Genomic DNA, 27,016 nt, shown 5'->3' on the forward strand with positions numbered 1-27,016 from the left:
CATTTCATACAGGAGAATCTGCCCACCACACTAATTATACAACACAGGGCAAAGCCCTTCTGTCCATCTTTTGAAAGAACTATCCTATTCTTTTCCAGTAATCTGAAAGATTTTCCCTTTTGGGTATTTATCCAATTCCAAGTTATTACTGAATTACTTCCACACCTTCATCAAATCCCTTCCTAACCTCCCCCCACCGCACCCCATCCCTCTGCATAACTGAAGTCTCTCATTTTTGGTGCTATGCTAATAAATCTCCTGTGCCCTCTCGATATCCTTCTCAAAGTGTGGTACCCAGCATCAGATAAAATACACCAACTAGGGAATAAATAGTGATTTAGCACCACTTGCTTGCTTTTATACTCTACGTTTATAAAATCCATGATCCCAAACAATATAAAAACAGAGAATGCTGGAAATACACAATAGATAAGACTGCACGTGTGGAGGGAAAGAAGGAGAAATGGGATTCAGTAGTTATCACTAATTTGTAGGAATCACTAGGCCTGATTGCAATGGTTTGTCCTCTCGAGTTTCTGTCACCTTCTGGAGTTTGTTTGAAGCTGGTGACTCTGCTCCTCAGCAAATGGAGAGGAGAATAAAAGATTAAAGGTGCCAGTTAAGGAACTGAAGCTGGCAGTTCTTGATACTGAGCATATTTACCTCAACTGGTTCAGCTGTAGCACTGTGGCCTGAGCTAGAAAGTTCAAGCTCCATTCAATGCTGAATAAGAAGTGAAATCTGCCTGTTCCATTCAATTAGATACTATCTACATCTAAATTCTCTCTCTATTGCCCAATGCAAAGGTCCTTTAAGTGAGCACAAGCATTCAGGTCGAGTTGTTCTGTTCCAGATTTTACCTGTTTCTCTTCCAGTCTGACGTGTTCCCAGGTTGATAACAGGTGTGCCAAATGCACCTGCCTCCCGCACTCCACAACTACTGTTACCGATCATTAAACCAGCATGCGCAACCATCTGGATAAACTGCTCAAAGGGGATATGTTTCACTGCCCGGAAATTTGGATTCTGTTCAATTCCTTTCTTTCTCATCACTCGCACCATTTCTTTACTTCCTATAAGTGGAACACAATTGACGAATCAGCTTAAAGATAACAATATAAATTTTAAAACACATTTACAATACAAAGGCAGGATTAAATTTACAGATCATGACCTTATGGCATGTTTACTGGAAGCAAATTAATATTTAAATACAAGTTATAAAATTTATCGATAATTCTCCAATTGTATGTTTTTTTTGAAACCTTATGAAAAGATACAAAACTAAAATCCCACTTTTTGTTTGAGGGCAAGTAATTAAAGGATTAGTATTCTTGTCCTGAAGTCAAATGTTAGCATAACCGTTATACTAAAATAATCTGCAATAATATAGTGTTCCAGACAAACAGTTAGACAAAATGATCTTAGATATATTCTCTTCCCTTTGTCCAGGCAGATTTAAACAATTGGAAGCATGTATGTTTACATTTGTTATGTTGCGATTGTTTGGTATGTGGGAGGATGGGGTGAGTCCACTGCAGTTCAAAGAATAAATTGGAATATGATTTATTCTCCAATTCCTCCACTCTGCTAAAGAGGCTGTTTCTTCAGCATATTGTTGCTTCCCTCCAGAATTCTTCCCATTGGTATCTCTGCCTTATCACATCCCTTTCTTCCTCAAAGAATAACCTCAAGACCGTTCACTCTGTGCCTGACCCATCTGAATACCTTTTCTTCTAATCCCCACACTCTGCACCATCAAGAAAGGGAAGTGGTTGGTGTTGAATACAAGAAATGAAATTCTTATAAACTTCAAAAGTGGGGTTTGATTTTATTTCTTTCAGAAAAACTAAGTCAGATGAGGACTTTGGCACAGTTACCTCTAGGAGGACACTGATGGCAATGAAGACTTGGCAGAAGCCTGCAGTTAATGTCAATGGGCATGGGAGAGCCCAGCCCAAGCCTGGCAAAGGGTTTGCAGAGAGCTTGGAGTCCAGCCTGTCCAGCACTGAAGTGGTTGCCAACTCTATTCACACAGTTGTGGATCCAGCCATGATGTAGTGTCTGAGTGCTGAACTCATAGCTTCCATTCCAGCCACCCAACATCCGAATGTTGCAGGGGAGTTCAGGCTGCTCTTACAAGGTTAGCTTGCTGCATAGCAGCTCAGACCACTGACATTACAATCTAATCCAGTGTAAGGGTCTTTAGGCTGCTCAACTACCTGCCCTCCAAAGATGCCAACACAGGAGAGTGGCAGTGGCTGTATGAAGCTCAAACCTATTGTTCTTTCACTGGAAGTAGCATTCTTCCTCCCGCCTCTATCAGTACCTTCGCTGTTGCCAGCTAGCCTGCTGTCACTCATGCTGAGATAATGCACTCAGCAGCCAGGTCTTAAAAAGAAATTGAACCAGACAGTAAGGAATATATTGGATAGATCACTGGAGAGACAATGGAAACTGAGCTTACTCTAAGAGGGCATTTTATAAATTCTCAACTATTGAAGAGTAAAGTGGGTGAAACATTTGATCTTTGAAACTGGCCAGCTATAGGAGAGTCACTTCCCAATCTTAGATCCCAAAGAATATTTGCACATATTTGAGAGAGGTGTAGGTGACATGTCAACTAATATTGAGTCCTTTAAACATAGAATCATTAGAATGATTACAGCACAACTGATGAGAGTAACTCAGCTAGTCCCACTCCCTGCCTTTTCCCTTTAGTCCTACAAATCATAGAAACCCTACAGTGCAGAAGGAGACCATTCAACCCATCGACTGGACTGTGGGAGGAAGCTGGAGCACAGGAGGAAACCCATGCAAACACGGGGAGAATGTGCAAAATCCACACAGACATCTCTCCCTTAATGATCAAACTCTGAAATTGACAATTGAATCTGCTTCCACCACACACAGATTGGGAATCCAGATGTTACCAATCACTTTAAATTGCTGGCTCTCGATCTGTCTTTCGCCAACTGGAACAATTTCTCCTCATCAATTCTGTCCAAACCCCTCATGAGTTTTCAGCATCTTTTTCAGCACAGTCCTAGATTTGCTGACCTATTTGCCTAACAGAAGTTTTTCATCCCCTGAATTATTTGTGAATCTTTTCTGCATCCTCATATCTTCATATCCTTCTCAAACTGAGGTTGAACCACATCGACCCCTGCTGTTATCTCATCAAAAAATTAAATCAAATAAGTTAAACACAATTTACTCTTAACAAATCCATGAATTGCTTTCCTTAATTATCCACATTTCATAAAATTTCTCCAAAAGTTATCATTTCTAAAAGCTTTCCCACCACTGAGGTTAAACTGACTGACCTCAACTCATTGTGCTTACCCTTATACCCTGTTTGGAAACGTATGTAACATTTGCAATTCTCCAGTTGCTGTATCTAAGGAGCCTTTGGAAGACTATGGCCAATGTCTCTGCAATTTCCACTTTTACTCTGTCAGCATCCTCATATTGGTTCTGGTGACCAATCAGCTATAGTAAGAAGTCTCACAACACCAGGTTAAAGTCCAACAGGTTTATTTGGAATCATGAGCTTGCAGAGCACTGCTCTTTCCCTCACCTGATGAAGGAGCAGTGCTCCGAAAGCTTGTGGAACCAAATAAACCTGTTGGATTTTAACCTGGTGTTGTGAGACTTTACTGTGACACTGGCATCTCAATATCATGTCAATCAGCTTTAAGTACAGCTAGCCTTTTTAATATCTCCTCTTTATCTATTTCCATCCTGTTGTTTGACTTGGAACACGCATCCTCAGGAGAATAAGCAAGCATCACAAAACAGATTTTATTTTCTACATGTACTCGGGCTATAACGCAAACAGTCTTGGGCAGTATTGAATTACATTAAAAATGTAGTGCAAATTTGACTAGACGTGTTATTCATGCAGACTATGAGAATGTTAAATATATCAGCTGTATGTGTGTTTTGAGCTGGCACTGAGAGGACAAATGTTAGTTTTGAAAATTTCATTATTTCAAATGATCATCACAGTGTTATGAAATATTGGAAGATTAAACAAGACAGAGCTCAATGGAAGAAGCCAGTGAGTGATAGTGGAGGATTGCTTCTCTGAATGGTGATGTGCCACAGGGATCAGTGCTGGGTCTATTGTTGTTTATCATCTATATCAATGATCTGGATGATAATGTGGTAAATTGGATCAGCAAATTTGCTGATGATACAAAGATTGGAGGTGTAGTGGTCAGTGAGGAAGGTTTCCAAAGCTTGCAGAGGGATTTGGACCAGCTAGAAAAATGACCTGGCAAATGGGATTTAACGCAGACAAGTGTGAGGTATTGCACTTTGGAAGGACAAACCAAAGTAGAACATACAGGGTAAATGGTAGGGCTCTGAAGAGTGCAGTAGAACAGAGGGATTTGGGAATACAGATACATAATTCTCTAAAAGTGGCGTCACAGGTAGATAGGATCGTAAAGAGTGCTTTTGGAACATTGGCCTTTATAAATCAAAGTATTGAGTACAAGAGTTGGAATGTTATGGTGAGGTTGTATAAGACATTGGTGAGGCTGAATTTAGAGTATTGTGTGCAATTTTGGTCACCTAATTATAGGAAGGATATTAATACGGTTGAAAGAGTGCAGAGAAGGTTTATAAGGATGTTGCCGGGACTTGAGAAACTGAGCTACAGAGAAAGGTTGAATAGGTTAGGACTTTATTCCCTGGAGCGTAGAAGAATGAGGGGAGATTTGATAGAGGTGTATAAAATTATGATGGGTATAGATAGAGAGAATACAAGCAGGCTTTTTCCACTGAGGCTAGGGGAGAAAAAAAACCAGAGGGCATGGGTTAAGGGTGAAGGGGGAAAAGTTTAAAGAGAAAATTAGCGGGGTGGGGGGGGGTTCTTCACACAGAGTGGTGGGAGTGTGGAATGAGCTGCTGGATGAAGTGGTAAACGCGGGCTCGCTTTTAACATTTAAGAAAAACTTGGACAGGTTCATGAATGAGAGGGTGTGGAAGGATATGGTTCAGGTGCAGGTCCGTGGGACTGGGCAAAAAAATGGTTCGGCACAGACAAGAAGGGCCAAAAGACCTGCTTCTGTGCTGTACTGTTCTATGGTTCTAACTTCCCTGTTTGATCTTCATTTTGTGTAGTGAATAGAGTGAGAAATAAGCTGCCCTCCACACTCCCATGACTTTTTATACAACTTTAAGTTGACATGGAATTGTATTGGGCTAAATAAAAGTGACACATTTTCACATATACTTCACCACTCATTACCCTGTCACTCTTTAGTGCCAAGTAAAATTAAACTAAATTCAATAGTTGGCACTAGCAGAGTTCAATAACTCTAACACTGGCTGTACACGGGATCTTATGTAATCTCACTCCATCCACTTCACAAAATCCAGATCAAAAATTTAACAGGCAAGTTCTTGTTTAACCTTTTAACCTTCTGATTTTATCCAATTCAAAAGCACAAAGGATTCTGCCCAACAATTCAAACATAACAGCTGCCCTGTTTTAAATCACATGCACATTCAAACACTCTCTGCCCACCTGCGTCAATATTCGGAAATAAAATCAACGTGCGTTTGTTGAATGTTATTAGAGCATCGAGTGTAAGCTCGAACATTTTAACGGAATGTTTAATGTTGGTGGTAACTGGATGCTGCAAAGCCACGATGTACTCTCGAGGTTTCACATCTTTGCCTACAAGAGAGAACAAATACATAATGTAGGAACACAGGAAATAGAAGCAATAGGCCATTCAGCCCTTCCAACTTGCTCCACCATTCAAATCATGGTTGCTTATCTGCCTCTTGCACCCATTTTCCCACTACCCCATATCCCTTGATGTCATTAGTATTCAGAAATCCATCAACTTTAGTCTTGAACACACTCAGTAACTGAGCTGCCACAGCCCTCTGGGGTAGAGAACTTACTATCCTCAGTGAAGAAACTTCTCTTCATCTCAGTCCTAAATGTTCTGCTCCTTATTGTGAAACTGTCCTCTTTCTAGGCTGATCATCCTGCCCACATCTACCCTGTCGGGGCCTGTAAGAATTTAGTAAGTTTTCATGAGATCACCTCTCACTGTTCAAAACTTTCCAGAATAGGACCAGAATTCATCTCAAGACAGGACAGATGAAGCATTTGAAATTACGTTGGTACATTATATAACACACTAGGTTTTATAATTAGTCCTAGGATGTTGTATTATAATCAAGGCTAGCATTTGTTGCCCAGGTGGTGATGCAGTGACTTCTGAGACCACTGCAACCTATATGGTATAGTTATACCCACAGAACTTTTAGGGAGGGAGTTCCAGCGATTTGACCCAATGACAGTGAAGGAATGGTAATATTGTTATAATATAGGTAATATAGTTCCAAGTCAGGAATATAAGTGACTCAAAGGGGAACTTGTTCCCACGTGTTCACTGCCCTTGTCCTTCAACAATGAATAGGGAATCATGAGGGGTCATCAAATTTAAAATGTCACTGAAAGCATAATTTCAGATAATTTCTTTTCCACAAAGAGCTGCTAGGCAATCGATGAAGCAACTTGTCAAGGAATATGTTGTGAGAAAGAAAAGGAAGACAAAAATGCAAGTTGCTTCTTTCCTACAAGGATAAAGCAAACAATTACTGGACATTACTGATTTATTTATCAGGAGAACTTTCACAGTGATTATTTGCAATTTTAATCATTTTCAAAAGTTGTAGAAACATTGAATAAGTTTCTGCCTCTGCCATCTGTGATAAATCACAGACCAATGGGAGCCAGGGTCTGTAAATAAACACAAAAACATCAGCCATTCATACTCACTTAGCCATGTCTGCAGAATACTCAGGTAATCCTTGGATCCAGCTGTGAGCAGCTTGTCATAAGATGGACAGCCAGACAACAGGATTCGATTGTGATCCTCACACATGGCAATGAGATGCTGTTCAGCACTCCGAGTGCAGCACACATGATAATGGGCCAATTTGGTGATGGCGTGTCGGATTGAATCATCGATGGTACCGCTGACCTCACCACCTTCCATGTGTAAAATCCGAATGTTCATCAATGCAGCCGACGTGGCGACTGCCAAAGCATCAAACCTATCTCCATGGACGATCATGAGGTCTGGCTTCAGGCGGTTGAGCACATCTGGCAATTTCACCAAAGCAAGGCCGACTGACTCCACCATGGCTGCTTCATCCTCACCTCGAACTATCGTATGCAAACTTGTGTTAATATCAAAATCATCTTGTTCAATCATTCGATATGTATTTCTGGAAGAAAAAATGAATTCACATTACCAACACAGATTCAAGTTAGTTACAAGATTGTCTTGCTTATTCTGCATTGTTTTCTAACATGAGAATCCTCATGAGCGACACCTCAGCTCAGTTACTCCTTGGCTTGAACTCAACGTGGTTCTCATTTCAATGCCCTAATAAAGAAGTGTTGCATTGCCCAAGGTGCCTTGATCCAAGATTTATCCTGATGCCACGTGCTAGTAAGTAAAGGAATAGAAACCATAGAAAATTTACAGCTCAGAAACAGGCTTTTTGGCCCTTGTCTTTGCCAAACCATTTTTTGCCTAGTCCCACTGACCTGCACTTGGACCATATCCCTCCACACCCCTCTCATCCATGAACCTGTCCAAGGTTTTCTTAAATGTTAAAAGTGACCCCGCATTTACCACTTTACCTGGCAGCTCATTCCACACTCCCACCACTCTGTGTGAAGAATCCCCCCCTAATATTCCCTTTAAACTTTTCCCCCTTCACCCATAACCCATGCCCTCTAGTTTTTTTCTCCCACGGCCTCAGTGGAAAAAGCCTGCTTGCATTCACTCTATTTATACTCATCATAATTTTATACACCTCTATCAAATCTCCCCTCATTCTTCTACGCTCCAGAGAATAAAGTCCTAACCTATTCAATCTCTCTGTAACTCAGCTTCTCAAGTCCCGGCAACATCCTTGTGAACTTTCTCTACACTCTTTCAACCTTATTTATATCTTCCCTGTAACTAGGTGACCAAAACTGTACACAGTACTCTAAATTCGGCCTCACCAAATAGAAAAGCAGGGCGTGACTGCAGAGACAGTGAAAATAGAAGGGCTTCTGACTCCTGGGGTATTGGGATCAGGTTTGTGGGAGACAGGATCTGTGCATGCCAGATATGTTGCACCTGAACAGAGATTGAACCTTGCAGGGTGATTTGCTAGTACTATTGAGGAAGGTTTAAACCTGACTAGGGTGTGGGAACCAGAAGGTAACAGAGAGGAACAACAAGGTGCACAAAAAATTGGGAAAGACAGAAAACAATAGAATAACAAATAGTAAGATACAAGGTGAGGTCAGTGTAAGAGGGAATGCAATAAGGTATAAATTGGGTTTACTGTGCTTTTATGTACATGATGTGGGTATGCCGGCGTTGGGCTGGCATAAACACAGTAAAAAGTCTGACAACACCAGGTTTTAGTCCAACCTATTTGTTTGATAATATACTCACTAGCTTTCGGGGTTAGTCCCTTCGTCAGGTGAATGGAGAGTTCTGGCCTCAGACAGAGCATATAAAGCACAGACAGTTTAGAGATTACTGATTAAAATGCGAATCCTTACACCTAACCTGCTGTTCAAGACCTGAAGTGGCTGATAATGTGTGTGGAAGGAGCACTGATCACAGTTTAAAGAGATGTGTATTGTCTCCAGACAGTACAGTAAGTGAGGTTTTGCAAACCCAGGCAAGTCACGGGAGTTACAGATAGTGCGACATGAACCCAAGGTCCCTGTTGAGACCGTCCTCATGTATGCGGAACTCGGCTATCAGTCTCTGTTCAGCGACTCTGCGCTGTCGTGTGTCATGAAGGCCGCCTTGGAGAATGCTTACCCGAAGGTCAGAGGCTGAATGCCCATGACCACTGAAGTGTTCGCCAACAGGAAGGGAACAGTCTTGCCTGGTGACTGTCGAGCGATGTTCATTCATCCGTTGTCGTAGCGTCTGCATGGTCTCCCCAATGTACCATGCTTCGGGACATCCTTTCTTGCAACGTATCAGGTAGACAATGTTGGCCGAGTTGCAAGAGTATTTACCATGTACCTGGTGGATGGTATTCTCACGTGTGATGATGGTATCCATGTCGATGATCCGGCATGTCTTGCAGAGGTTGCTGTGACAGGGTTGTGTGGTATTGTGGTCACTGTTCTCCTGAAGGCTGGGTAGTTTGCTGCGAACAATGGTCTGTTTGAGGTTGTGTGGTTGTCTGAAAGCAAGAAGTGGGGGTGTGGGGATAGCCCTGGCGAGATGTTCGTCTTCATCAATGATATGTTGAAGACTCCGGAGAAGATGTCGTAGCTTCTCCGCTCCGGGGAAGTACTGGACGACGAAGGGTACTCTGTCCACTGTGTCCTGTGTTTGCCTTCTGAGGAGACCGGTGCGGTTTTTCGCTGTGGCGCATCGGAACTACCGATCTATGAGTCGAGCACCATATCCTGTTCTTATGAGGGCATCTTTCAGGGTCTGGAGGTGTCTGTCACGATCCTCCTCATCTGAGCAAATCCTGTGTATACGGAGGGCTTGTCCATAGGGAATGGCTTCTTTAACATGTTTAGGGTGGAAACTGGAGAAGTGGAGCATTGTGAGATTGTCTGTGGGCTTGCGGTACAGTGAGGTGCTGAGGTGACCGTCCTTAATGGAGATGCGTGTGTCCAAGAATGCAACTGATTCTGGGGAATAGTCCACGGTGAGTCTGATGGTGGGGTGGAACTTGTTGATATCATCATATAGTTGTTTCAGTGATTGTTCACCATGAGGCCAAAGGAAGAAAATGTCATCGATGTATCTAGTGTATAGCATCGGTTGAAGATTCTGTGCAGTGAAGAAGTCTTGTTCGAACCTGTGCATGAAGATGTTGGCATATTGAGGTGCAAATTTGGTCCCCATGGCTGTTCCATGTGTCTGGATGAAAAACTGGTTGTTGAAGGTGAAGACATTGTGGTCCAGGATAAAGTGGATGAGTTGTAAAATTGCATCTGGAAACTGGCAGTTGTCAGCATTGAGTACTGAGGCAGTCGCAGCAATGCCATCGTTGTGGGGGATGTTGGTGTAGAGCACTGAGACATCCATTGTGACGAGGAGTGTCCCTGGTTCAACTGCTCCGTGTGTGCTGAGTTTCAGTAGGAAGTCCGTAGTGTCGCGACAAAAGCTGGGGGTTCTTTGTACAATGGGTTTCAGGATGCCCTCGACATAGCTGGAGAGATTCTCACACAGAGTCCCATTGCCCGATACAATGGGACGGCCAGGTGTGTTTGCCTTGTGTATCTTTGGGAGGCAGTAGAGATCTCCAATGCGGGGAGTACGTGGAATGAGAGCACGGAGGGTGCTCTGAAGGTCCGGATCAAAGGTCTTGATCAGCTTGTTGAGTTGACGAGTGTGTTCTTTGGTCGGATCTGTGGGTAATTGTCTGTAGTGTTCCTCATTGTTTAGTTGTCGGTACACTTCTTTACAGTAATCCGTTCTGTTCAGTATGACGATGGCCCCTCCTTTGTCTGCTGGTTTGATGACAATGTTGCGGTTTGTCTTGAGAGTGTGGATGGCGTTGCGTTGTGCTTGGGTGATGTTCGGGGCTGTCTTGTGAGTGCGGCTGATGAATCTGGTGTTAACGCACCTCCTGATGGTTTGGGCATACAAGTCCAGTCGAGGGCAGCGGCCTTCCGGAGGAGTCCAATTGGATTCCTTCCTCTTAGGCTGTTGCACTGCGGATCTCTCTGTCGGCTGTTCTGGTTCATCGACTGTCTCATTGTGTTCGTTGCTGGCCTCTTGGGGTTTGTGGAGAAACTCCCGCAGCCTCATTCGCCTGATGAATTCCTCTGTGTCCGCTGCGAGACTGATGGGGTCCGAACAAGACATCTTCACTGCACAGAATCTTCAACCGATGCTATACACTAGATACATCGATGACATTTTCTTCCTTTGGCCTCATGGTGAACAATCACTGAAACAACTATATGATGATATCAACAAATTCCACCCCACCATCAGACTCACCATGGACTATTCCCCAGAATCAGTTGCATTCTTGGACACACGCATCTCCATTAAGGACGGTCACCTCAGCACCTCACTGTACCGCAAGCCCACAGACAATCTCACAATGCTCCACTTCTCCAGTTTCCACCCTAAACATGTTAAAGAAGCCATCCCCTATGGACAAGCCCTCCGTATACACAGGATTTGCTCAGATGAGGAGGATCGTGACAGACACCTCCAGACCCTGAAAGATGCCCTCATAAGAACAGGATATGGTGCTCGACTCATAGATCGGCAGTTCCGATGCGCCACAGCGAAAAACCGCACCGGTCTCCTCAGAAGGCAAACACAGGACACAGTGGACAGAGTACCCTTCGTCGTCCAGTACTTCCCCGGAGCGGAGAAGCTACGACATCTTCTCCGGAGTCTTCAACATATCATTGATGAAGACGAACATCTCGCCAGGGCTATCCCCACACCCCCACTTCTTGCTTTCAGACAACCACACAACCTCAAACAGACCATTGTTCGCAGCAAACTACCCAGCCTTCAGGAGAACAGTGACCACAATACCACACAACCCTGTCACAGCAACCTCTGCAAGACATGCCGGATCATCGACATGGATACCATCATCACACGTGAGAATACCATCCACCAGGTACATGGTAAATACTCTTGCAACTCGGCCAACATTGTCTACCTGATACGTTGCAAGAAAGGATGTCCCGAAGCATGGTACATTGGGGAGACCATGCAGACGCTACGACAACGGATGAATGAACATCGCTCGACAGTCACCAGGCAAGACTGTTCCCTTCCTGTTGGCGAACACTTCAGTGGTCACGGGCATTCAGCCTCTGACCTTCAGCCTCTGACCTTCGGGTAAGCATTCTCCAAGGCGGCCTTCACGACACACGACAGCGCAGAGTCGCTGAGCAGAGACTGATAGCCAAGTTCCGCACACATGAGGACGGTCTCAACAGGGATCTTGGGTTCATGCCGCACTATCTGTAACCCCCGTGACTTGCCTGGGTTTGCAAAACCTCACTTACTGTACTGTCTGGAGACAATACACATCTCTTTAAACTGTGATCAGTGCTCCTTCCACTCACATTATCAGCCACTTCAGGTCTTGAACAGCAGGTTAGGTGTAAGGATTCGCATTTTAATCAGTAATCTCTAAACTGTCTGTGCTTTATATGCTCTGTCTGAGGCCAGAACTCTCCATTCACCTGACGAAGGGGGTAACCCCGAAAGCTAGTGAGTATATTATCAAATAAATAGGTTGGACTAAAACCTGGTGTTGTCAGACTTTTTACCTTGTATGTACAACCAGTCCTGAATAAGTTTTCCACATATGCATTGAAGGATTCCTTCACATTTGCAAAAACGATACAGAACTTGCAATCGATAGCAATGCTGCGTCCATATGCTCATCTGACCTTGCTAGTCAATGTTCTACCTAAGGAAACCGTAGATAATTTGTACTGCAGCACTATATCATGGTGAGCTAGAGCTTCCATCATTGCAAGAACCAATATTCACTGAACAAATGACCTCAATGACTCAGACAGCTGGATTCAGATCTATCAGCAGTGTGTGTGTCCATCTATGGATCACCTCTGGAACCAGTTCTCTCAAATAACATTTCTGGGTTCTGCGAGAAACGTATCTTTGATGGAAAGACACCTAACCTCCTAACCCTTGCATATTTCTGAAAAATGGATGATACGTTAGTTATATTTAAATCCCCAGCTGCCTGTAAGAATTTCCTTCCAAGTATTAATGGACATCATCCTGCTCTCAAATTCACATTTGAAACAAAGTTAACCAAACTCCCTTTCCCTGATATACTAATTGAGAAAGAGCTCTTCACCACAGTCTACAGTAAACCTACCCCCACTGATCACAACACGTGCTGGGATTCGTACACTTCCATTTGCAATAGGACTGGCCTCATCGGCAACCTTGCAAATAATGCCCAAGTCTTTGCCCACCATTCAAACTGATGCTGAAAGAGGATACAAAGGCTTCCTGTGGGATAATGCTAACCTGACTAGATCAGTTTGCACTGTATTTCATGCAAACTCATGAATAGGCCAAAGGCCCTCATCTTTGGCTCTGAAAAGTGCACATTAACTTCAGATTCCTCTAGAAGGGTAAGGGATCTCAGAAATCTCATCAACACGTGAAACAAGATGTTTCTCACTGTTACTAATGCACTGGCAACTTGAGCGGTACACAATGCTGCCATCAAGACAAAAGACATTCTACCTGCGTGTCAACACCAGTGTGATGCTTGGTACGTAGGTCATACTTCCCAAAGATTGGGGTAGGCTCTGTACCATGCTACATTGGGAAGAATGCTTTCTATGGTGCATTTGTAAAAGTTGGTGAAAGTTGTAGTGGACATGCCAAATTTCCTTAGTCTCCTGAAAAAGCAGGGGCATGGTGGGCATACTTAACTATAGTGTTGGCATGGGGGGACCAGGACAGTTTGTTGGTGATCTGGACACCTAGAAACTTGAAGTTCTCGACCATTTCCACTACATCCCCGTTGATGTAGACAGGGGCTCCACTACCCTTCATGAAGTCAATGACAATCTCCTTTGTTTTATTGGCACTGAGGAAGAGATTATTGACGTCCCATCATTTCACCAGATTTTCTCTCTGTGCTGTTCCCCTCTCCGAAATCTTCCAGTGCTGTCCCCCTGTATTGCTGCCAGTATTCAGTTTGAAATTCTCAACAGCCCTGGTTATGCGGCTCACCAGCACCAGCACAGACCCTATCCATGGTACAGACCCCACTTTGCTCAATACTGCTACCAGTATCCATGAACCAGAAGCCACTCTTCCCACATCAGTGTTTGTGCTGCAGATTCATTCACTAATCTTATGTGTCCTGTGCCAATTTGCATGTGGCTCAGGTAATTCAGAAATTAACTCTGAGGTCCTGCATCTTAATTTGTTGCCTAATTCCTCATGCTGACTACACAGAACCCTGTTCCTCACCCTGCCTCTATCATGGACCATGACCACTAGCTCCTTGTCTTCCCACTGCAACCTTCTCTCCAGCCCTGAGCAAATGTTCCAAACCCTGGCATCGGGAATGCAACAGTTTTCTGGACTTTTGGTCCTTGCTACAGAGAATAACACCAATCCCGTTCACTATACTGTCCCCTACTATCTCTATACTCCTAAATGTTCTCCCCTACTCGAATGGCTTCCTGTACCAGCGCCATGATCAGTTAGCTCATCCACCTTCCAGCCCCCAGTCTCACCCAAACAAGCTGCGAGAGCCTCAAACCTGTCGGACAAGTGCAGAGACTGACACTCCTGCACTCTGGATCCCCATACCTGCCTCAACTTCAGACCCTCCTATCTCTGACCACGTTCCAAATCACAAGTTCCAATCCTAAGGGATGTGACCACTCCTTGAAACAAAGCGTCCAGGTAACTCCTGCTCTCCCTGATGTATCTGCAGCTCAGCCTCCAGCTCCCAGCCTGCAGGTGCAGCAGGTGGTCAGGAAGGCGAATGGGATGCTGGCCTTCATAGTGAGGGGGATTGAATATAAAAGTAGGGAGGTCTTGCTGCAGCTGTACAGGGCACTGGTGAGGCTGCAGCTGGAGTACTGTGTGCAGTTTTGGTCGCCGCACTTACGCAAGGATATTTTGGCCTTGGAGGGAGTGCAGAGGAGGTTTACTAGGCTGATACCAGAGTTGAGCAATGAGGAGAGGCTGAATAAATTAGGCTTGTACTCGTTAGAGTTTAGAAGAATGAGGGGAGATCTCATTGAGACATATAAGATGATGAATGGGATAGATAGGATAGAGGTGGAGAGACTCTTCCTGCTCAGAAAGGACAGTAGGACTAGAGGGCACAGCCTCAAGATAAAGCGGGGGGCAGTTTAGAACGGAGTTGAGGAGGAACTTCTTCACTCAAAGGGTGGTGAATCTCTGGAATTCTCTGCCCGTTGAAGTGGTGGAGGCTGCCTTGCTAAATATATTTAAGACGTGGGTGGATAGGTTTTTGATAGGCAAGGGGATTAAGGGTTATGGGGAGAAGGCGGGAAAGTGGAACTGAGACACTTCAGATCAGCCATGATCTTATTGAATGGCGGGGCAGGCTCGAAGGGCTAGATGGCCTACTTCTGCTCCTATTTCTTATGTTCTGAACCAAAACCCCTGAAGCTACTGACACTTACTGCAGAGTTCACCATGGATAACACAGGTATCTATGAGTGCCCACATGCTCCAGCCATGACACATCACCTGTCCTGCCATACTCCTGAACTTTAATTAATCACTTAATTATTTTGTTCAATTGGTAATTTATTTTAGATATTTATTAATCTTATCACAAATTCCAGTACTATTTTAACCTTAGGAAAACATATCTTGACCACTTACCAGTTATTCACCAACCATTTAAAGTTTATTATTGTCACAGGTAGGCTTACATTAACAATGCAATGAAGTAACTGTGAAGATCCCCAATTGCCATACTCCGGCACCTATTTGGGTACACAGGGAGAATTTAGCACAGCTAATGCACCCTAACCAACATGTCTTTCAGACTGTGGGACGAAACTGGAGTGTCAGGAGGAAACCCATGCAGACATGGGGAGAATGTGCAGACTCTGCACAGACAGTGACCCAAGCTAGGAATTGAACCTAGGACCCTGGTGCAGTGTTAACTACCTTGCCACTGTGACACCCTACAGCTAGCCTCTTCCACTGTATTAAGCAGAAAACAATTTCTACAGGGTCACAAATTTGGAAAAGATAAGGAGTACCCCCCACCCACTCCTCACTGAACCTCTTCAGCTCACCACACTCTGCTGAAAGCTTTTAGAAACAACAATGTCACAAATGTGTAGTGCTATCATGGGCTTTGTTAAAAAAACTAACTTATTTTTAAATGGGGACAATCAGCCTTTAAAAATGGCTGCCAAAAGTAGCCAACCTTTTACAATTGCAATGTTTGTCAAGCTTCTGACAGTTCCAAGAGGATTGCAAATGAACATGCCCAGATATGTGAAAACATTTGAAGTTCAATGTGCATTTCCACAAGGGTAAAGAGAAATTCACTGACAATGGCTTCCCTGGAGATGTGAATAGTTCTTTCCTATCTCAAAGCTGGAAGAATGGGAGCTAGTTAATGGCTGAGACATTTAAAAGGTCACTTACCTTGGCCAAAAGGCAATGGATGGGACTATTCCCCCAGACCTGGGCTAATCCAATACCTAACAAGCATTATCTGATAGCTGGGGATAGCAGCCATTTTTGAACTGTATCTGAACAGCCATTTTTGTGTATAGTATTGAAGAGACTTCTGAAAAACAGCCACCAGCCCACAGCTCTCAGCTGAAGTGAGCCACACATGAGGATTGGGTTTATCTCTGCCACTGGGATTCACAAAGGAAGTTATCCAGAAATCACTGGCTTGCTCATAAAGGAATCCAGGCAGTCTTTAAGTGTCACGCACAAGGAACCAATAAAGTAAGGGGACCTTTACTTTGTACCTCCACTTCTCCCGACCCAAAGCTGCTGAGTCCACCTGCAAATGCAACCTGACTATTCAACTACTGAAGCCATCGCAAATCTTCAATTTACAACCCTTCAGTTTGGACAGTTCACACTTCAACTCCAAGCTGCAGGCTGTAACAACATCTTGACTGAACTGAATTTCAGCTTTATTAAGTATCTTTTATCCTTATCTTTGTACATATTTCATGGAGTAACTTTTTTTAATTTTACTGATTAGTCTACAGCACTGTTTTGTAATAACTTTTCTGGCTTAGGACTAAAGCTTTGATGCTGGGTTATTTTTCAACTGAACCACTCAAATTAAAAGGGGGCCACACACACACAAATTTTAGCCCTTGTCCACTCAGGAAACACCTTTTACACGGGGTGGTAATGATCTGGGATAAAATTAAGAATCCTTTGGACAAATGTGGATTAATTACAGAAAATCAGCAAGGAATTGATAAAGGAAAATCATGTCAAACTGATTTGATTGTCAATCACATAGCCCCTTTCATAGCCATCCAGTTCTGAAGTTCTGGACACCACATTAGCAATGTGTACCATACAAGAAGCACAGTGTGCAACTTGTCAAGACTCCTTTAATAGCGCCTTCAAAATCACAACCTTATCCAATTCTATGACCTCAGATGTCAGATGCTGAGCAAATCAAATCCCAGAGGGAAACTTGGCTTACAGACCATACCCTCTTCTGTATTCTGAAAACAAGAAGAAACATACTGATCTATAAAGAAGTTCAGTAGCACTTTTGGATTTTAAAAACGGTAAGCAAAAAGCTTATAACAAGGAAACAAAACTTAAGCACACAAGATTACAGTCACAAAGTTAACATTAGTCTTATAAAACATACCTCCCAAAAGACTCCCTGTTTGACCAGACCCACAAGTAAGCACCTTCCAAGCAACATTCCCTTAGAACTATAAAAGTCCAATATCACCCAAAACAAATATGCTGTTGCTTTAACAAACAGAAAGCATTCTATATATCAACTAATGGTTCAGTTACCACTGATAAAAGTTAATATACTTACCCATAGTCATCAATTAAATGAGATCCTAGAACAACCACTTTCAGATCAAAAAGATCAGGTTGTTCCTTGATGCCAAACATAATGGGAGCGAGCTTGGAATAATCGGCACGGTTACAGGTGGCAACACAGATTCGCAGCTTCTTCTTGTTCTTATTTTTCTCCATGATTTCCTAATTTTCAAAACCTTTATGGATCAATTTCTGAAAATAAACAGAAATGGGATTTATATAAATCTGCAGCACTGTCAAAAATTATTTAATGCGGTATGTACATTATGTGGATTGGCCATGTTGAATTGCTGCTTAGTGCCCCAAGGTGTGTCGGTTAGGTGGATTAGCCATGGGAAATGTATGGGGTTGCGGGGAGAGGACCTGGGTAAGATACTCTGTGCGAGAGTTGGTGCAGATTGAATGGGCCAAATAGCCTCTTCTGCGCTGTAGGGATTCTACGTACTAAGAATACATGCACGCTATTCCTCAATGCACCAAGTAAGTTAAAAACAAGATATGTTTTTTTACAATAAAACGTATAAAGCTAAATAGTAGGAATGGAGAATACAACCACATTTTATTTGTGTTCTAAAAATTTTTAAAAAGTTCTCCCCCCAGTCTCCCATCCATTGACTGTCTACACTTCCTATAGATGGTTTGGAGTTGGGGATCAATGGTAGTGTGTCAAAATTTGCAGATGACATTAAGGTGAGCGGCAGAGCAAAGTGTACAGAGGATGCTGAAAGTCTGCAAAGGCATATAATAGTCTAAGTGAGTGGGCGAGGGTCTGGCAGATGGAGTACAATATTGATAAATGTGAGGTCATCCATTTTGGTAGGAATAACAGCAAAATGGACTATTGTTTAAGAGGTAAAAAATTGCAACATGCTGCTGTGCAGAGGGACCTGGGTGTCCTTGTGCAGGAATCTCAAGGAGTTGGCTTGCAGGTAATTAAGAAGACAAATGGAATTTTGTCCTTCATTGCCAGAGGGATGGAGCTTAAAAATAGCGAGGTTATGTTGGGCTGTGTAAGGTGCTGGTGAGGCCACACCTGGAGTACTGTGTACAGTTTTGGTTTCCTTACTTGAGGAAGGATATACTGGCACTGGAGGGAGTGCAGAGAAGATTCACCAGGTTGATTCTGGAGTTGAGAGGGTTGGCTTATGAGGAGAGACTGAGTAGACTGGGGCTATACTCATTGGAATTCAGAAGAATGAGGGGAGATCTTATAGAAACATAAGATTACGAAGGGAATTGACAAGATAGAAGCAGGGAAGTTGTTTCTACTGGTGGGTGAAACTAGAACTAGGGGGCCTCAAAATAAGAGGAAGCAGATTTAGGACTGAGTTGAGGAGGAACTTCTTCACACAAAGGGTTGTGAATCTGTGGAATTCCCTGTCCAGTGAAGCAGTTGAGGCTAACTCATTATATGTTTTTCAGGTAAGGATAGATAAATTTTTGAACAGTAAAGGAATTAAGGGTTATGGTGAGCGGGCGGGTAAGTGGAGCTGAGTCCACAAAAAGATCAGCCATGATCTTATTGAATGGTGAAGCAGGCTCGAGGGGCCAGATGGCCTACTCCTGCTCCTAGTTCTTATGTTCTCGCTGCCTTGGCAAAGCAGCCAGTATAATTAAGGACCCCACGCACCCCAGGCATTCTCTCTTCCACCTTCTTCCTTTGGGAAAAAAACGAAAGTCTGAGGTCATGTACCAACTAACTAAAGAGCAGCTTCTTCCCTGCTGTCAGACTTTTGAATGGACCTACCTTGCATTAAATTGATCTTTCTCTATACCCTAGCTATGACTATAACACTACATTTTGCACTTTTATTTCCTTCTCTTTTAACGATATGTTTTTATCTGTACAGCACGCAAGCAACAATACTTTTCACTGCAATACACGTGACAATAATAAATCAAATCACCAACTGGCAGAGCAGTTGAGATCTGGGCCACACTGATTTAAGGTAAATGGCAAAATGCCATGTGGAAACCCTTTTTTTAAAAACACAGTTAGGAATGTGGTGCCTGAGAACGTCATGGAGGCAGATTCAATCCAGGTTTTCAAAGGGGAACTGGAATAGACCAGACTCCTTAACAGTTGATGGACTGCAGAAATCGAGAAATAATAGGCTTATAAGAAGAGTACTGCAATGATCATAGACATTTTACTTGTCATATAGTTTGGGGGAAAAGAATCAAATTTGCCAAGGTAGCCTTGAACATTAGTTTACAGCGTGTAATTGGAATAGTTCCTTAAAACAATATGTTCTGGAACAATCCAGGGAACAGACTATTTTATAGAATCTTAGAATAGTTACAGCACAGGACGTCATTTGGGCAGTCGTATCTGTGCTCGCTCTCTGGAGGAACAATATACCTAGAGTCACCTACCCTGTAATCTCTGTAACCCTGCACATTCTTCTTTTCAGATAATAATCCAATTCCTTCTTGAATCTGCCTCCACCACACTCTCAAGCTGTATATTCCAAATCCTAACTGTTCACTGTGTGAACTCATTTTGATATTGCTTCTTTTATCAATTACCTTAAATCTGTGTCCTCTAGTTCTCTATCCTTCTAACAGTGGGAACAGTTTCTCCCTATCTACTCAATTGAGATTAATTAATAATCTAATAGTAAATTCCCAGAAGAGGTCCCAGAGGATTGGAGAATAGCTAATGCTGTTCCTTTGTTTAAGAAGGGTAGCAAAAATAGCCCAGGTAATTACAGGCTGGTGAGCCTTACATCAGTGGTAGGGAAATTATTGAGGAAGATTCTTCGAGACAGGATTTATTCCCACTTGGAAATAAGTGGACGTATTAGTGAGAGGCAACATGGTTTTGTAAAGGGGAGGTCGTGTCTCATGAACTTGATCGAGTTTTCAAGGAAGTGACAAAGATGATTGATGAGGGTAGGGCAGTAGATGTAGTCAACGTGAACTTCAGTAAGGCCTTTGACAAGGTCCCTCATGGCAGACTGGTGCAGAAGGTGCAGTCGCATGGGATCAGAGGTGAGCTGGCAGGGTGAATACAAAACTGGCTCGGTCAAAGAAGACAGAGGGTAGCAGTGGAAGGATATGTTTCTGAATGGAGGGCTGTGACAAGTGGTGTTCTGCAGGGATCAGTGCTGGGACCTTTGCTGTTTGTAATATGTATAACTGATTTGGAAGATAATGTAACTGGATTGATTAGTAAGTTTGCAGATGACACAAAGGTTGGTAGATTTGCGGATAGCGATGAGGATCATCAGAGGATACAGCAGGATATCGGTCAGTTGGAGACTGGAACAGAGAGATGGCAGATGGAGTTTAATCCGGACAAATGTGAGGTGATGCACTTTGGAAGGTCTAATACAGATAGGAAATATACAGTAAATGGCAGAACCCTTAGGAGTATTGATAGGCAAAGGGATCTGGGTGTATAGGCACACAAGTCACTGAAAGTGGCAATGCAGGTGGAGAAAGTTGTCAAGAAGGCACACGGCATGCTTGCCTTCATCAACCGGGGTATTAAGTTTAAAAATTAGTAAGTCATAGAACCTTAGTAAGGCCGCACTTGGAATACAGTGTTCAATTCTGGTCGCCACACTACTAGAAGGATGTGGAGGCTTTGGAAAGGGCACAAAAAAGATTTGCCATGATATTGCCTGGTATGGAGGGCATTAGCTATGAGGAGAGGTTGGAGAAACTTGGTTCATTCTCACAGGAGCGACTGATAGAAGTCTATAAGATTATGAGAGGCATGGACAGAGTGGATAGTCAGAAGCTTTTTCCCAGGGTGGAAAAGTCAATTAGTCGGGGGCATAAGTTTAAAGTGCAAGGCGCAAGGTTTAAAGGAGATGTACAAGGCAGATTTTATCGTTGCTGGGGAGGTAGTGGAAGTGGATATGGTAGTGACTTTTAAGGGGCATCTCAACATGAATAGGATGGGAATAGAGGAATATGGTCCCTGGAAGGGTGGGGGTTTTAGCTCAGTTGGGCAGCATGCTTGGTGGGCTGAAGGACCTGTTTCTGTGTTGTAATTTTCTTTGTTTTTTTAAAAGATCCTCTAGGTATGATTGACCATAACATGACAGAATTCCATTTTCAGTTTGAGGAGGAATAACCTGGAATGCAAAACTAGTGTTTCAACTTAAATAAAGGCAATAAAAAGTTATGAAGATGGAGTTGGCTAAAGTATACTGGGAAAATAGACGTGTTACGATGGTAGATAAGCAGTGGCAAATATTTAGGATAAAGTTCATAATTCTCAACAAAAATATATTCCACTGAGAACATAACACTCAGAAGAATGCACCCCCCCCCACGGCTAACTAAAGAACATAACGATGATACCAAACTGAAACAAAGATGCACAAAGCTGTGAACATTAATAGCAAGCTCAAAGTTTGAGAAAATTTTAGAAACCAGGAAAGGCTGACAAAAAAAAATTATAGGGAGAAAATAGATTAAGGCTAAACTAGTATGAAACCTAAAAAGAGTGCAAGGCATTCTGTAAGTAGATAAAAAGAAAGATTAGCTGAAGTAAACATTGATCCCTTTAAGAGATTGGAAAACTAACAGTGGGAAACAAGGAGATGGCAGAGACTTTGAACAAGTATTTTGTCTCTGTCTCCACAATAGAAGACAAAAAGCATTCCAAGCATAGTAGGAAAGTTAAGGAACATAAGGGGGAGAAGAAATTTCAAACAATCAATATCACCAGAGACAAAGTACAACAAAAGCTCATGGAATTAAAGATTGACAAGTCCTCTGATCCAAGGGCCTGCACTTGAGGGTCTTAAAAAAATTGGGTGCAGAGATGGTGGATGCCTTGGTTATAATATTCTCTCATTGAGACGTACAAAATTCTGACAGGGCTGGACAGACTGTAAGGTCGAGAACAAGTGGTCACAATCTTGGGATATGGGGTAGGCCATTTAGGACTGAAATGAGGTGAACTTCTTTCACTCAGAGAATGGTAAACTTCTTGACAACTTTATTAGAGTTCTTGACAATGTAACAAGCAAAATGGATAAAGCCAAGTTGATAGATGTCGTGCATTTGGATATCCAAAAAAGCATTTGGTAACGTGCCAAATAAAAAAATTATTGCACAAAGATTTATGATGCAGGTCGTGATATATAAGCATGGATAGAGGATTGGTTAGACAATGGGAAACACTCAGAAAACATGAGTACATTTTCAGCTGCAAAACTGTAATGAGCGAAGAACCAGAGATCAGAACCCGAGGCCACAACTATTTATAATTCTCCCCCTCCACCTCCCTATTTCCACGCCTGGTGATCACCCAGCCACTCCTGGGCTGGCACCTCTAGGCTGGGTCATCTAATCCTTCTGCCCCTCCCTCCCAGGGTCATAGAATTATATGGTGCAGAAGAGACTCTTTGGTCCATTGAGTCTGCACTGACACGTGAGAAACACCTGATCTTCCACCTAATCCCACTAATCAGCACTTGGTCCATAGCCCTGAACGTTATGACGTGCAAAGTGCTCATGCAGTTTTTTTTAAAGGATGTGAGACAACCCTCCTCCACCACCCTCCCAAGCAGCACATTCCAGGCCGTCACCACCCTCTCCATTTTTCCTCAGTACTAAGCTGTGACCTCACTAAAGTTCTATACAGTTCCAACATGACTTCCCTTCTTTTGTAATCTATGCCTTGATTGATAAACGCAAGTGCCCCATATGCCTTTTTCACCACCCCACTAACATGCCCTTTGGTCTTCAAAGATCTACGAACAAACACACCAAGGTGGCTTTGTTCCTCAACTTCCCAGAATCATGCTGTTCACTGAATACTTCCTTGATAAATTTCTCCTTCCAAAGTGTATCACCTCATACTTTTCAGGATTAAATTTCATCTGCCATTTATCTGCCCATCTGACCATTCCGGTTATATCCTCTTGGTGCCCGAGACATTCTGTTTCACTGTTAACCATCCAGTCAATCTTTGTGTCATCCACAAATTTACTAACCCTACCACCCACAGTCATCTATGCCATTTATATAAATGATAAATAATAGTGATCCAGCATGGATCCCTGTAATACACCACTGGACACTGGCCTCCAGTCACTAAAGCAGCCTTCTGCCATCACTGTCTCCTATAACTGAGCCAATTTTGAACCTACTTTATCAAATTACCCTGTATTCCATGTGAATTTACCTTCTTAAACTAAGCTTGTGCTCATTAGAGTTTAGAAGAATGAGGGGAGATCTCATTGAGACATATAAGATGATGAATGGGATGGATAGGATAGAGGTGGAGAGGCTCTTCCTGCTCAGAAAGGACAATAGGACTAGAGGGCACAGCCTCAAGATAAGGGGTGGGGGGGGGGGGGGGGGGGGGCAGTTTAGAACGGAGTTGAGGAGGAACTTCTTCACTCAAAGGGTGGTGAGTCTCTGGAATTCTCTGCCCGTTGAAGTGGTGGAGGCTGCCTCACTAAATATATTTAAGACACGGGTAGATAGGTTTTTGATAAGCAAGGGGATTAAGGGTTATGGGGAGAAAGCAGGAAAGTGGAACTGAGCCACGACAGATCAGCCATGATCTTGTTGAATGGCGGGGCAGGCTCGAAGGGCTGGATGGCCTACTCCTGCTCCTATTTCTTATGTTCTTTACAGTTCTCCCACGTGGGACCTTGTCAAAGGCTGAAATCCATATAAACTACATCAACTGCATTACCCTCATCTAAGCCTGGTCACCTCCTCAAAATTCAATCCGATTTGCTAGGCATGACCTCCCTCTGATGAAGACATACTGACTCTCCCTGATCATAAGAACATAAGAAATAGGAGCAGGAGTAGGCCATCTAGCCCTTCGAGCCTGCCCCGCCATTCAATAAGATCATGGCTGATCTGAAGTGGATCAGTTCCACTTTCCCGCTTTCTCCCCATAACCTTTAATTCCCCTATCAGAAACCTACCTACCCATGCCTTAAATATATTTAGCGAGGCAGCCTCCACCACTTCAATGGGCAGAGAATTCCAGAGATTCACCACCCTTTGAGTGAAGAAGTTCCTCCTCAACTCTGATCTAAACTGTCCCCCCCCTTATCTTGAGGCTGTGCCCTCTAGTCCTACTGTCCTTTCTCAGCAGGAAGAACCTCTCCACCTCTACCCTATCCATCCCCTTCATTATCTTATCTGATCAAGCTTTGTGTCTCCATATGGAAATAGATACTCTCCTTCAGAGGTTTCACCAATAGTTTTCCTACCACTGATGTGAAACTCACTGGTCTGTAGTTCCCTGGTTTATCTCTACCGCCCTTCTTAAACAGCAGAGCCACCTGAGCATTTGTCCAATCCTTCGACACCAACCCCCGCCTTCCCCGGGCCGTCCCCATCCCCGCCCCCGGGCCCGGGCCGGGACATTCACTGGGCCCCCCCGGGCCCGGACCCGGGCCGGGACACTCTCCCTCAGCCCCCGGTCACTCACCCTCTCTCCGGGACCGCTCCTCGCTGCTCCCCTTCAGTTAGAAGTCTCACAACACCAGGTTAGAGTCCAACCAGTCTATTTGTTCAGCTGTCCATGTCTCCGTCCCACATAGCCTTCCCCCCGCCGCCACTCCTCCGGCTAATCGTTCCACCCGCCCAATCAGCAGACGTGATGACGTAATGCGGAGCAGGTCCGCCCGTTGCCATGGTTCGGGCCGCTCGGGGGCGGGTCCGCCCGTTGCCATGGTTCGGGCCGCTCGGGGGCGGGTCCGCTCGTTGCCATGGTTCCGGCGGCTCGGGGAGCGGGTCCGCGCGCCTTGCCATGGTTACTGAGGCCTGCGGCCGCGGAGACAGTGCGCTCTGGCCTGTCACTCTAGGCTCTGACTCCCCGTTTAACACTGAAAATACGTGAGGAGATTTTAGGATGGGCAAAATTCCAACAGGTTTTAAAGAGAATGGGCCAGGGAGGGAACTCCGGACTAGAGGGCCTTCTCAGCTGAAGGCACATCCATGGCTGGTGCAGCCATTAACATTGGGAATGCACAAGAAGGTCAGATTGGAGGAGTGCAGAATGTGAAGGGATGTATTAACAAGATGGAGGAAAGCTAAGGTGAACTAAATGGTAATATAAGGAGTCCCTTCAGTCCTTCATGCCTGCTTCACAATTCAGTCAGACTGTGGCTCTTGGCCTCAATTCCACTTTGCTGCCTACTTCCAGGAACCCTCAATTGGCTTGTAGTTTAACGAAGGTGTTGTTACAGAGGCCATGGGTGTGTGACACACACAAACCTTTCATGGTAATGTGACAAGTCAAGAAGACTATTGAAGTTTCTGATGGTGCTTCATTCCACAATAGCATTTCAGACATGTCTTCTTCCCTCTACTCAGGATTTCCCCCAATATGTTTGACAGGGCCCTCAACCTTGTCCAGCCCATTTCTTGCACTTCTGCCCTCACTCCTTCCCCTCCGTTGCAGGACCATGAAAGGATTCCAAAACGGAAAATGCTGGAAAATCTCAGCAGTCTGGCAGCATCTGTAAGGAGAGATAAGAGATGCAGTTTTGAGTCCAGATGACTGTCTGTCAAAGCTAAAAGGCATAGAAAGTGGGAGATATTTATACTGCAGGGTGAGAGAACGAAAGATGAGTCATAGCCACAGAAACCATAACTGTCCACAGAGAATAAAAGAGGTGAATGGCCAAACGGCAGAAAAGCTGTAAGCTCTGACAATTGAAGATGTGAAGGTCGGTGGGGTGGGGTGGTGAAGATCAGACAGAGACAGAATGTAGAAAAAAGGAAGCGGGAGAAAAGGTAAGGGAAGTGGGGGAGGAGAAAAATGAAGAAAGACAATAAAGAAATAAAAAGGTAGAGAACCTTAGAGTAAAAAAATTAAAGAAAATAGAATGAAAACAAAGGGGTTGACATGGGGTAGAGCAAATTGTCTAAAGTTGTTGAATTCGATGTTGAGACTGGAAGGCTGTAAAGTGCCCAGCCGAAAAATGAGACGTTTTTCCAGTTTGCGTTGAGCTTCACTGGAACAAGCTAAGCCAAGGACAGATATGCCCACAGTGAAGCTCAACACAAACTGGAGGAACAGCATCTCATTTTTCAGCTAGGACTTTACAGCCTTCCTGTCTCAACATCAAATTCAACAACTTCAGATGATTTGCTCACCCTGCCTCGGCCTCCTTTGTTCTCATTCTATTTTGTTTAACTTTTTTATTGTTCTCTATGTTTTATTTCTTTATTATTTTTCTTCCCCCCACTTCAATCCCCTTCCCTTACCTTTCCCCCCCATTTCCCTTCTCTACATTCAATGTTCTGTTCCCCCTCTCCGAAACATCAGCTCTTTTCTTTCCTTACAAATGCTGCCTGACCTGCTGAGATTTTCTAGCATTTTCTTTTTTGGTTTCAGATTCCAGCACCTGCAGTAATTTGCTTTTGTCCATGAGAGGGTTCCCCTTGTCCTCACTTTATACTGTACCAGCTTT

At 43.7% G+C, this 27,016-nt stretch overlaps 2 protein-coding genes across 4 annotated transcripts in view; one reads left to right on the forward strand and one right to left on the reverse strand.

Annotated features, from left to right (window-relative positions):
- The window catches only part of gne (glucosamine (UDP-N-acetyl)-2-epimerase/N-acetylmannosamine kinase), a 42,061-nt gene extending 16,893 nt beyond the window's left edge, over positions 1–25,168 (reverse strand). For both annotated transcript variants that reach the window (XM_080196355.1, XM_080196347.1), the window contains exons 1-5: positions 25,027–25,168; positions 17,596–17,795; positions 6,812–7,263; positions 5,540–5,692; positions 861–1,073 (exon numbers count right to left, since the gene is read on the reverse strand). In XM_080196355.1, coding sequence (XP_080052481.1) covers positions 861–1,073; positions 5,540–5,692; positions 6,812–7,263; positions 17,596–17,759 — 982 coding nt within the window. In that variant the 5' untranslated portion in view covers positions 17,760–17,795; positions 25,027–25,168. The remainder of the gene's footprint in view (positions 1–860; positions 1,074–5,539; positions 5,693–6,811; positions 7,264–17,595; positions 17,796–25,026) is intronic.
- Positions 25,169–25,393: 225 nt separating this feature from the next.
- The window catches only part of LOC145348179 (complexin-1), a 212,301-nt gene continuing 210,678 nt past the window's right edge, over positions 25,394–27,016 (forward strand). The window contains exon 1 of one of the 2 annotated variants that reach the window (XM_080196390.1): positions 25,394–25,647. The gene's annotated coding sequence lies outside the window, so the exon portion shown is untranslated. The remainder of the gene's footprint in view (positions 25,648–27,016) is intronic. The other variant, XM_080196382.1, reaches the window with a different exon arrangement.

This window comes from Carcharhinus amblyrhynchos, chromosome 1 (genome assembly GCF_965287045.1).
Source record: "Carcharhinus amblyrhynchos chromosome 1, sCarAmb.v2.hapA, whole genome shotgun sequence".
Lineage (NCBI taxonomy): Eukaryota > Metazoa > Chordata > Chondrichthyes > Carcharhiniformes > Carcharhinidae > Carcharhinus > Carcharhinus amblyrhynchos.